At 38.8% G+C, this 12,160-nt stretch overlaps 2 protein-coding genes across 2 annotated transcripts in view; one reads left to right on the top strand and one right to left on the bottom strand.

Moving 5' to 3' along the window:
* Positions 1-1,530: 1,530 nt before the first annotated feature.
* The window catches only part of mecr (mitochondrial trans-2-enoyl-CoA reductase), a 13,010-nt gene continuing 2,380 nt past the window's right edge, over positions 1,531-12,160 (top strand). Inside the window, exons 1-10 of the mRNA XM_072679749.1 lie at positions 1,531-1,791; positions 1,876-1,973; positions 2,797-2,928; positions 3,014-3,157; positions 3,328-3,430; positions 3,815-3,917; positions 4,273-4,346; positions 4,450-4,510; positions 4,598-4,670; positions 5,631-5,779. Of these exons, the coding sequence (XP_072535850.1) occupies positions 1,640-1,791; positions 1,876-1,973; positions 2,797-2,928; positions 3,014-3,157; positions 3,328-3,430; positions 3,815-3,917; positions 4,273-4,346; positions 4,450-4,510; positions 4,598-4,670; positions 5,631-5,779 (1,089 nt within the window). The 5' untranslated portion in view covers positions 1,531-1,639. The remainder of the gene's footprint in view (positions 1,792-1,875; positions 1,974-2,796; positions 2,929-3,013; positions 3,158-3,327; positions 3,431-3,814; positions 3,918-4,272; positions 4,347-4,449; positions 4,511-4,597; positions 4,671-5,630; positions 5,780-12,160) is intronic.
* On the bottom strand, positions 6,429-10,267 carry smpdl3b (sphingomyelin phosphodiesterase acid like 3B). Its single transcript, XM_072679748.1, has 8 exons — positions 10,113-10,267; positions 9,457-9,673; positions 9,083-9,180; positions 8,840-8,983; positions 8,564-8,733; positions 7,538-7,718; positions 7,241-7,374; positions 6,429-7,127 (listed from the first exon to the last, which is right to left on the bottom strand). Exons 1-8 carry the CDS (start codon positions 10,180-10,182, stop codon positions 6,765-6,767), a joined length of 1,377 nt encoding a protein of 458 aa, XP_072535849.1. The 5' UTR covers positions 10,183-10,267; the 3' UTR covers positions 6,429-6,764.

The following is a 12,160-nucleotide window of genomic DNA, read 5'->3' as shown; positions in this document are numbered from 1 at the left end:
AAGTTAAAATGTATACTCTTTTTCTTTATGGGTAAAATATTTATCAAATTTTAAATGAACTGAATTCAGCTACTCGTTTATTTAACAATAATATTATGTGTGGGTAGTTTTGTCATGCAAAATCCTAGACAACTTCTCTACAGATGGGTACTGTATATTAAATAAGTCTTATATCAAACTAAGCACAGGTTTTATGAGCATGAAATTTCTCCATTACCAAACTTAATGTTTGTTTGGAACTATAAAGCAAAAATCTCCAACAACTTATTACAACTTAATAGAAATATAGATTTTTGTGGAGGATCCGTTGTAAAAGAAATGTTGGATTGTTTTGCGTCTTTAAAAGGAAGCAGGAGACGCTGTAAAAACATACTCAACAACTCTTTATTAATATGTTATGGGGAATCTTAAAGTTTCCCCTCATTTTGTTTGTTTATACAATAAATGTATAAGAGGGAAACCACATCTGTAGAACTGCGTTATCTCCTAAAAACATTTTCTGAAAAAAGTAATTACGTTTCCTTTCCAGGATGTTGCGTAACGTTAGTTAGATTTTTATTATTTATTTGTCTATATTTTTCACTGTTTCAACATCAAACGCTCTGATTTACACACACGGTGATTCTTTACTCGAACCTGTGCACACTGCTGACACTGGGTGGTTTAAATCATTAACAGCAGCTATATATATATATATATCTCAACTGTAAGTAAAAAAAAAACAAAAACAGAACAAAACTCATTTTGTATTACAAGGTTTCCAACATCCCTGATCACACAGAGAACCCGTATACAAATTTGGAGAATGATCAAATATAGGCTTTTACAATACATAGCATAACTGTAACCTAATAAAGCTAGTGAATATCGTCAAACAGGTTTAAAGGTACCAATAATATTCAGTAATTGCTTTGCTGTTTTCTTTTCCAGACATTTTATTTAAAGACCACAAATAATGGTTATGTCTTAATGCATTTACATTTATGAATAAAAAAGTAAATAATAATCATAATAACAATAATAATACCAAGTAACGTTTTTAGTAAAAATGTTTTTTTTATTCTCCATATAAATCCATTTATATTAATTTGTATTGATTTTTTTTTTAATCAAGCTAGTCATGTCACCCCAGAAAAATGTTCTAAGAATAAAACAATATAAGTGATCCGTATATCCTCACAAAAAATAATTCTCGTAAACTTGAATCCATGCCTAAGGAGCTCCCCTCCTATATGTATATAATTCAATAGTAGTGCTAATACGCTACAGCGGCAGTGTGCAGGCCGGTGGGTTACCTCAGGACCGGAGGTTGAAACGTTAAGATATTAAGACCTCTTAAGACCTCTCTCTAAAAACAACTATCTGCCTTTTACAGGGAGGACGAGGCTGGTGTGCCGCTTTAGCTACAGCGCACTTTGATGGTCTTTTCGCAGACCTAATTAAATCTGCACGTCTCTTCGCAGAAATACGGCTTGTGTCCAAGCGGCATTTATGAGAAACATTACGGTAATACACGACCGAATATGGCCGCTTCGTGGACAGTTTCGTGCTGCTGAGGTCTGTGTGGGCAAATGTAGTTTCAGAGAAACTGTATGAAAGAAAACACCAGTAATGGCATACATACACACCCTTCCTTAGGATGGACGTTTCTCGTGTTGCACTGATGTTGTCCAGGGCCGCGTGGAGAAGATCAGCTCCTTATGTCACTTCTGCTCGTGGCTTGTCAGGGTTAGTCCGCAACAGCTCTGCGCTCTTATACAGAAATCATGGAGAGCCTTCACGAGTCGTCAAGTAAGCACCTAATAAATCCACGGTATAAACACTTGCTCACCTCGAAACACCCGACATATGACGATGCATTTTGTGTTTGAACAGGTTGGAGACTCTGGAGCTCCCTTCTCTGGGTGCTGAAAGTGTCCTTGTGAAAATGCTCGCAGCTCCCATCAACCCCTCGGACATAAACATGGTTCAAGGCAAGAGCGCGCATTTTTCTTGATGCTTTCTTCCTGTCAGACTTCACGTGTGTCCCGAGAGAACCATGTGCAAGCTGCTTCACTCTTCAGAATAAAGGTTTATAAATGGTTCTTATCTTTGGCGACTCCAGAAAAATCCTTTCATTGGTGTATTGCATTTGTATTCCCCCTAAAACATTTTCCAAGGGTTCTGTAGTAAAGACAGTGGTTACATATAGAACCATGACATCTCAAAGACATCAAAGATGGGGCAGTGGTGGCTCAGCAGGTAGAGCTCTGGGATATTGATGACCGGGCTCTGCAAGCTGCCACTGTTGGGCCCTTGAGCAAGGCCGGGAGCTGGAGTTGGCTGCCCATTGCTCTGGGTGTGTGTGTGCTCACTGCCTCTAGTTTACTAGTGTGTGTGTGTGTGTGTGTGTGTGTGTGTGTGTGTGTGTGTGTGTTCACTACCACAGATGGGTCAAATGAGGAGGACACGTTTTGCTGTACATGGTACAATGACAAATACTTGCACCTTATTTGAATGCTTTGATGGTTCTTTGCTTGGTTATATTATGGGTCACTATGATGGGAAACCTCTTGGTGGTTTTTAAAGAACCTTTAAAACGGGTTCTATATAGCAACTGAAAGGTTTGTGAAGATCGTTGAACTTCTTATTTTGTCGCGATTCAGTTGCCCTGCGAACGGCAACCATCAGCGTTCAAATCAGAACTAGGGTTTAGATGTCATCACAGACCTTATTTTCAAAGGACTCCATATGTTGATTGCACTGATCGCCATCATTTTAACCATTGTTATTTACACTGTCTGCCCACTTCATTAGGCACCTACGCAATCCTTCCTGATCTTCCAGCAGTGGGTGGTAATGAAGGAGTGGGCCAGGTCATAGAAGTAGGCTGTGAGGTGAAAACGATCAAAGTGGGGGACTGGGTGATTCCTAGGGATGCTGGCCTAGGTATGTTGTTATGCTTTACTGTAGCTACGTAGAGTCTATGCTCAGCATACTGATTTTCAAAATGTGACCCAAATGTTTTTCACAGGCACATGGCGGACAGAGGCAGTTTTGAACGCTGTTGATTTGGTGACACTGCCCAGTGATATCCCTCTTCTTTCAGCAGCCACTTTGGGTGTCAACCCTTGCACTGCATTCCGAATGCTTTCTGACTTCGAGCATCTACAACCAGGTTCTGTGAGATTTTACTTTGGTGGAAAGTTTGGTAAACTGTTGATACTAAAATTAGGGTTGCCATGAACAGACCTTTCATTACAAACAAGCCTAACTGAAACTGAATTATGTCTACAATACTAAGTGTGAGCATGGTTCACATATAACTTTCATTACCTGTAATTTCAGGAGACACAGTCATCCAAAATGCAGCTAACAGTGGAGTCGGGCAGGCTGTGATCCAGATCGCTGCAGCAAAGGGTCTTATTACCATCAATGTAGTCAGAGACAGGTAAACCTGTCCTCAACTGTTGTCATAACTAGCTATGTAAATGTAAACGTGCATCTGTACATATACAATTTCACCACAGGCTTTCTCCTAATCTGAGATGTCCTCTCAAACAAATTATACTTAATTAAAATTGCTGTTCAAGAGATTCACTGTGGCTGTATCTTAACCTTAAGCTGATAATCAGGTTATCAGGTTTGAGCCTCTTTTCCTTCTCTGTTTTTTGTTTTTTATTTTTATTTTTTTATATACTTTAACCATAAATTAACCAGGTGCTCCAAAACTGAAATTTGGGATTTTTGTAAAGTGCTTTAAGCAGTTATTAGCGTCTTTGCAGGTAAAATCTGTAAATAAAGTGTGACTAAATATGGGTTTATGTTCCTCCAGGCCAGACCTGCTACAGCTGACTGACAGACTCAAAGCGATGGGGGCCACTCATGTGATTAAGGAGGAGACCCTTAGAAGGCCAGAAATGAAGGAACTCTTTAAGGCTGGTTTGCTTTGCGAGTTCTTTTAGTTTTCTTTAGTACTGATATTTATTATCGTCCAATAAAAAACATGTCCAACTTACTTGAATGGAAGTTAATATAAAATAAAAGTTTATCCCATTTAAAATAGGAGCATTTATATTTATATTCTATTACTGTGCAGTGTACAGGGCAGCTACAGGGTTTAAAATACGGAGAAAACTAAAAACTGATAAAAAATCTACACGTTTTTCATTAGAAAGCAGCAATTTACTCTTGGAGCAGCACTATAACGGTTATGTCTTCATAAAGCTTTTGAAATACTGGAAAAAAAATAGCTGGATGCAGGTTAATAATATTCAGTGTTATCTTATCCAGCTTTGTCCTCGACCTAAACTGGCTCTGAATGGAGTTGGAGGAAAAAGTGCCACAGAGCTGCTCCGTCAATTACAGTAAGGTCATTGCTGAGGAACAAAAATGGGTCTGTCAGATTTTCAAAAGTAAAACTTGAAAACAGAAAGATGTTCTAAATTTTTTTTCTTTGTCCCTTTGCAGAAGCGGAGGCACAATGGTAACCTATGGAGGGATGGCCAAACAGCCAGTTACAGTGCCTGTGGTGAGCTTGGGGTAGTTGAACTGCATTTCTGGCAGGATTGTGTACATTGTCATTGTCCTGTGGCTTACCTCTGCTTTGTCCCCTCAGAGTGCCCTCATCTTCAAGAATGTAAATGTAAAAGGCTTTTGGGTCACTCAGTGGAAACGGGACCACAAGCAGAGTAAGCATGAAATCATATATAAAAGGCATATGGAGTAAATTCAGGGGGTGTTTGTAAATTAACCTGAATATGCTTTATTTCAGTTTATGTCTGAGAAACAAATATAGGTGATAAACACATGATGTATATTATGGACCACCTCTGGTCTGGAATGATCTCAGTCCATTATATCAGCTCCACTAACCATATAGGAACACTTTGGAGTTTTATAATTACAGACTGTAGTCCATCTGTTTCTCTGCATACTTTGTTAGCCTTCTTTCACCCTGTTCTTAAGTGGTCAGGACCCCACAGGACCAGTGCAAAGAAGATATTATTTGGGTAGTCGGTCATTCTCAGCACTGCAGTAACACTGACATGGTATTGGCATTTTAATTTGTGTTGCGCTGGTACGAGTGTATCAGACACAGCAGTGTTGCTAAAGTTTTTATACACTATGTCCACCCTATTATACACTTCTACCTTGTTGGTCCACATTGTAGATGTAAAGTCAGAGGCAGAAGCTCATTTATCGCTGCACAGTTTGTGTTTGTCATCCTCTAGTCCTTCATCGCTGATCACAGGACGCTACTGGTTGGTGGACTATTCTCAGTCCAGCAGTGACGCTAAGGTGTTTAAAAGCTCGAGCAGCACTGCAGTGTCTGATCCACTCATACCAACGCAACACATGCCAACATGCCACCACTGTGTCAGCCTCCCTGCAGTGCTGAGAATGACCCACCACCCAAATAACACCTTCTCTGTGGTGATCCTGTGGGCTTCTGACCATTGACAAACAAGGTGAAAGGAGATTAACAAACTATGCAGAGAAACAGATGGACTACAGTCTGTAATTATAGAAATGATAGAATATGGAGTGAAGTGGAGCTGACAGAATGGACAGAGTTCTATTCCGAACCAGGGGTCGCTCATCATAATATTCTGATATGACTGATATAGCATCTATTCTGTTCCTCTTAGATGCTGAAGCTATGCAGGGCATGCTGGATGAGCTTTGCACCCTAATCCGCACTGGGAAATTGTCTGCCCCAGCCTGCACTGAAGTGGGCATTGAGGATTTCCACAAAGCTCTGGACAATGCTATGAAACCATACCTTTCTACCAAACAGGTTTTTGTCATGTGATTCCACTTACAGTCATATATATATAAGAATATATATTATGATATGTCACAGCTCTGTCACTTCTGGAATCTCCAGCACATGTGCAGTAAACTTGTTTCTGATCTCAAAGTCCAATAAGTGTTATCATTTTGAGTAATAAGTCATAGAGTGAGTTGGTCTTTGAACCTTTAGCATCTTTATTTAACAGCAATGTGCATTATCAAGTTTATAAACTGGGCAGAGACAGAATAGAAAGCTGAATGGTTTTTTATAGTAGTTATCCATTGATAAATTGTTATGCAGTTAAGACGTATTTCATAAAGATTATTATTCGTTTATATCAGTACGTCCTGGCTGATAGATGTTTGACAATACTAAAAGGTAATCATGATAAAGAATTCCAGAATTGTATTCCATCATAAAACCGTTAAAACACCATTAGCAGACAGGTTCATGTAGTAGCACTATAGTGGATTATGGTGTTATTGACTGGTGTTATGGTTTGGTTTTCATGAAAAGAATAAAAACATGCTGTCATGCGAAAATCGTGTCTCTCAAACTGACAATTTTGCAGAAGGAAAAACTTTAACTTTTAATGGTTGTCAGTGTAAAAACATTTTATTCCAAGTCATTTTGGAGCATTCCTGTTGGTCTGTTTATTATAAAATTGTGATATAAACTGTTCAGATTTAAAAAATATCCAAAAAGTGAAAATCTTATTACATACATATAATAAGTGGTATTGTACACTGTTTTCTGGTTAATGAGACGAAAAAACGAATGGGTTTTAAGTCAGTCTCATGCAGCAAACCCATAAGGCTCTGATTAAGCAGAAAGACATATATCCGTCTTGGGGTTTTACATGTAAATACCTTTGCTTTCACCTCCAGATATTTTAAAGGAAAAAGAAATCTCATGACTTGAAATGTGAGTAATCTTACAAAAGTACTGGAGTGAAGTTTTTGTGGGGGTAACAGTGAACACACAAGCATTAGTAGCTTGGCCACATGCCTAGAGTTGCTGCTAGAGCCACAGTTAGCAGGGTTGGGGCAGCAAAAGACGCCCCCTCCTTCACCACACAGCGCTCGTAGGCATCAAAGTCCACCTCTCGCATAGCACACACATGGTCAATACGGCAGTCCGCATCACAGTCTGTCCTGTCATAGTTCACAGAGTTGAACTCATAGTATTTCTGCAGGTAGCACTTATCTCCCGCTATCTGTTCCAAAACACGATGCATGGATGCTGGAGAAGCATCTGGCACTCTGAATGCCTCGGTCAGGCGATACTCCTTCTCCCACCGTGCTCGTGCAATGTTTGCATGTGTGAGGTTCAGGTAGTAGGTCACCATGTCCTAGATGTGCATAAAGCAGAGATTTACATGATGGGTGACGTGACAGTGCACAATGTTCCTTTCAGTGTTTTTATGGTTAATTTATTCACATAAAGCTGAATTTTTATTCATACCTTAACCAAAAGTGTTTTTTCATCATATTCAAACACTCGAATGCCAGGGTTATTTGCCCCATCGTCTACTCCTGGCAGTGTTGTTTTCCAAGGTGTAACTCCAGGAGTCAGGAACATGGCACTAATTGGAATTCCTGTGAAAATACTTTGCTGTAGTTTCTTTATGATAGACAATCCAAAAATAAAAACGTAGGCCTGGTTCCAAATCTAATACCACAATTCTTCATTAAAACAGTTTATGTTATTGTTTACTCTCACCTTAGCCACTAAACATATTCACAAAGAGTAGTTACACACCTGCTGTATCGTAGAACAATCGAAAGCTGTCAGTGTGGTGATGACCAAAAAACTGGCCAATAATGATATCATGATGTTTCTGAATAAGCTCCAAATAGGGTTTATTGAACTGAGGCCGAAACCACGGCTTGTGTCGCTTCTTCTCAAAAAACCCGGGGGGAACATGGCCAACAATGTATACCTAATTAAGAAAGATAACCAGTCATATGACAATAGCAGATATATGTATACATTTATACAGTGTATATGTGTAATTATACATTATACATAGTCAGTAGTCATGAAGGTCATTTATCTCCACCCCCATGGGGGTAATATAACTAAACAAATATAACAAAATCAATGTTTTATATTGAAAAAAATCAAATATTTGTAAAATGCGATTTTCTGGTGAGGAAAAGATTAGGACACACATTGCCCTAATAGCTTGTATTTCCTTATTTGACTGAAATAACCATTAGATTAGACATCTAAGATAACCGTTAGATATTTCAGAAAACTGTCTACCAGCTCTCTCTGGCGTTCAGAAAGATTTTCCCACTCCTCCATACAGAATTCTTTCAGCTGTGCGATGTTTAAGGGAGTTTTTGCATATGCATCCCGTTTCAAATTACCCCACAGCATTTTAACTCAGTAGAGACCTGGGCTGTGACTTGGCCAGTTCAGAACTTTCCTTTTCTTGAGTCTTGTCATGGTAAATGACTCACTTCAACAATCAAAAGCAAATCAAACTGTCTGTGGTTTAAATAAGACTAGCTTCTACAAAAACCTCTCTGCAGCTGATGTGGTGCATATTGTTCTAATTTGAGTCATTTTAAGTAGTAATAAATGAAGGGGGTAATTACTGCATTTTACAAATGAATAAAAACAAGTTTTACCTCAATTTGCCTCATTTTACCTCAACATGATTAAATATCTATATGTTTATATATGTTTAACAAAAAACACCTGGCTATATCTTAGGAAACTAAATAAAGTACACATCCAATATAACTTGGAATTAAAAACTAAAGACAGAAATGTGACCTTTTCGTTGTTTTTAGCTGCTTCAGAGAGCACCTGGTCTGCCCATCTAAACTGGTCTGCTGGATCGTTGATGTTTTCCGTGACTGTGTTCTGGTCGTAATACAGATTAGTGTTGAGAACCAGAAGTCTCAGACCAGTTTGATTGAGCAGTTTCTCTGTGTAATATCCACCTGGAAACAGAATATTATTGATAAAGTGGCTAAATATGTGCTTAAATGGCAAAAATGTTCTGTATTTGCTGCTGCTGCTGAGCGAGGAGGCTAGCTGCTGTTTTACCTCTTTTAAAGGTATCTCTAGATGCAGGATCCAGCCAACTCTCCCACAGTTTTTGAATTTGCTCATAGATGTTGTTTTGCTCAGGTGGCAGCTGACTCTTTGGATGGTAGTCATGATTGCCCAGAGCTGAGTAGACTTTGGTGTCTAGAGAGAAAAAAAGGATAAAACAAGTGCTTTAAAATAAACAATGTTCATAGTACCAGAGTAGTCTCCTTTATATGCTTCCCTTTTTGTGGCACATACTTGGAAACAGCTCTTTTATGATGTGGGTGAGGTTTCCAATTATTCTCAGAACTGCTGCTTCTCCCAGGTCCTCATTTGGCACATGAGGTGTATCGTCTCTGTGGAACATGATTTAAATATTTCTAAACGCTCAGTAAATATTATTTCATGTGTTATAAAATCAGTAAAAATGAGTAAAATCAAATCAAATGTTTCTTGAATGTTAAAGAAAAGGGTTTATGACCTTAAAAGTATAGAGCAGTGTTACTCTTTTTTTTTATTATTATTTGTTTTTTAAACCTAGTGCGTTAGAATCTGGGCTAGACCGTTGGTAGAAAATCGTAAACAGTTTACTGGTAATAAATGAAGGGAAAATAAAGAAAGACAATTCATACCCTGTCCAAATGATGAAGTCTGGATCAGGCAGGATATCCCTCATGGCATGCATTGATGAATTAATAAGATCCCATGGTGAATCACAGAGATAGTCTCCAAATTTACCAGCATCGGGAGTTGGACGATTCCCACTCGAGCTACAAACTGATGCTGAGTTCCCATGTCCTAGACTATAGGTCGGATCCCAGTGGAGGTCTGTGATATGCCAGAAGCTCCCTAAAATGAACACATATGAAGCACATGTTGGATTAAACACTGCCTGACCAGTGAAAACACTGAAGACACATCATCAGTTTATATCTTTCATGTCTTTTTATTTTTAGACGTAATCTTGTGGACGTCTGTATGATCCTCCTATCCAAACTTACAAGTCTTCATTTTGTTCTTCAGATTTAATTTACATTTAAAAAGCTATCTTTAGTGCAAACATCCTGTTACATATTCTACACTTAATGCAGAAAGGCTTATTACACACTAAGGTGTATTACTTAGTAACTACAGGAACTTCTGTACAAACTGGTGGGGCTATTCTTTGATAATAGAAGCTTGTGATCGCACTTTCTGCCCGCTGACAGGCCCTAAGCTGTTAAAGGGGTTAATATGTACAAGTACTCTCATTCAATCTTCACAGTTTCAGACAAACATCTTGACTCACCTGTCAACACTCTGCCTTGCCCACAGACTGTGAAAACGCTGAGAAGACATACTTTCCAGATGAAGTCCATATTGAGACTCACTACGCTGTAGTTAAGACCGTCAGTCTTGGTCTACGGATTAAGCATTATCCAACTGGAAAGGCATGCAGTTGTCAGCTGATGGTAAAATGAAAGATAAGATAGGCCAACTGGAACCACCACAATGACTGAGATTTCACCATTGCCAACGCACATATCAGAGTGATTTGCAGTTAGTGAACTCTGATGCTGAAAAGAAATAGAACATAGGTTAGAAACTCTTGGGCTGGATGTCCAAACTATTCCCAGAAATAAACAGCATTTATCACTGGTCAGGAATTACAGTAACCCTATTCATCTATCAGCCTAAAGGAAAGTAAAATGAGGACTTTGGCCATGCTCTGGAAGTGGGACATGATTAGCTGGTATGTGTTGCAGGGGGTTATTTTTGGCTGTGTTGACAACCCTAATCTAGACACATGATATTCTAGAAGCATCAGATTCAAAAAATGGGAGCAAGTAAATTATAATAAATACATAAATGATGAAGTCCTAAAAAACTTCCTATTCCTAATCTGATAAAGATCAAGTTAAGGTCCATAGTCCATAGTACTCACTCTCCTTATGTATAGATTTCTTACATAGAGAGGGATAGAGAGTGTTAGTTGGTATCTCTACATTACTTCATAACCCATTGTAAGCCGAACCTTTAGTGAAACATCCATTAGATTGCTAAATACCATCTTACAATTACAATCATATTTCCATATTTGTTTAGGCCTTCTTTCCTTGCCCTACAGTGCTTACCTTGACTATTGTATGCTATGATTGAAGCCATAGTATTAAGTCTGGCATAAACATGCATTAAAATTATCCTAAATGTCTATGTCAACAAAAGTAGTACTGCAACTGTAAAAAAAAAATAATGACTGCAAAAATAATGACTCACACAACAAAGGTTTTAGGTGACTGAATAACTACAATGGACCAGTTTTGTACACAGTTATGACCAGTTCTGTATAGGAACTGAAATCTTAAGACGGGAACTGAGAACCACGTAACTGATTATATACACATAGATACCGCCTCTCGTCACACAGCTCAGACAGACCGTTATCAGGTGGTTTGATGGTGGGATATGTGCCGCATAAGAAGAATTGTATGATGTTGTCATGTTTGTTTACTGCCTGTAGAGGGGGTGCTTATATTAAACGACATGTGGCGATTGATGAGGCGTTTTCCCTGCAAACCTAAACCGAAATCCAGCTGTGAGCTGAAATTATAGGTCTCTTATGCTTGCACAGCTAGCTAACAAAAAAAGTGAAGCATTATATAAATCCAGTTTCTAAACTCCCTAGGCCCAACTTCCTTTAGTCTGTGACTAGCAATGTGATGTAGTGCAAGATAAACTTAATCACGTCCTGGAAAACCTCACTCACATAACGTGTTAAAACAGATGGAAGATTTTGGTCCTTTTTTTTAAGAATAGCTCTCCTGGTCCAGTGATATATTTATTTTCATTAAAAACAAAAACAAAAAAAAACAATTAACAACCGTTGTCAATAATGACGATGTGTCCCAACCCGTATTAATACACTATAGTAATGTAGCGGCGATTTTGTCGTACTATGGTAGTATGGCATCTGAAACGGAAATGACAGGACTCGCATATTAATAGCGGCTCCCCGACGACCGCGACAATTTATAGACAATATCCCGGAAACCAACGAGAGAGAGAGAGAGAGAGAGAAGAGAGAGAGAGAGAGAGAGAGAGAGAGAGAGAGAGAGAGAAGAGAGAGAGAGAGAGAGAGAGAGAGAGAGAGAGAGAGAGAGAGAGAGAGAGAGAGAGAAAGAGAGAGAGAGAAGAGAGAGAGAAGAGAGAGAGAGAGAAAGAGAGAGAGAGAGAGAGAGAAGAGAGAGTGAGAGAGAGAGAAAGAGAGAGAGAGAGAAAGAGAGAGAGAGAGAGAGAGAAGAGAGAGTGAGAGAGAGAGAAAGAGAGAGAAGAGAGAGAGAGAGGAAAGAGAGAGTA

This window comes from Salminus brasiliensis, chromosome 5, assembly GCF_030463535.1.
Source record: "Salminus brasiliensis chromosome 5, fSalBra1.hap2, whole genome shotgun sequence".
Classification (NCBI taxonomy): Eukaryota; Metazoa; Chordata; class Actinopteri; order Characiformes; family Bryconidae; genus Salminus; species Salminus brasiliensis.
The sequence above is the reverse complement of the archived record's forward strand: the minus strand, read 5'-3'. Positions and strand labels throughout refer to the sequence as shown.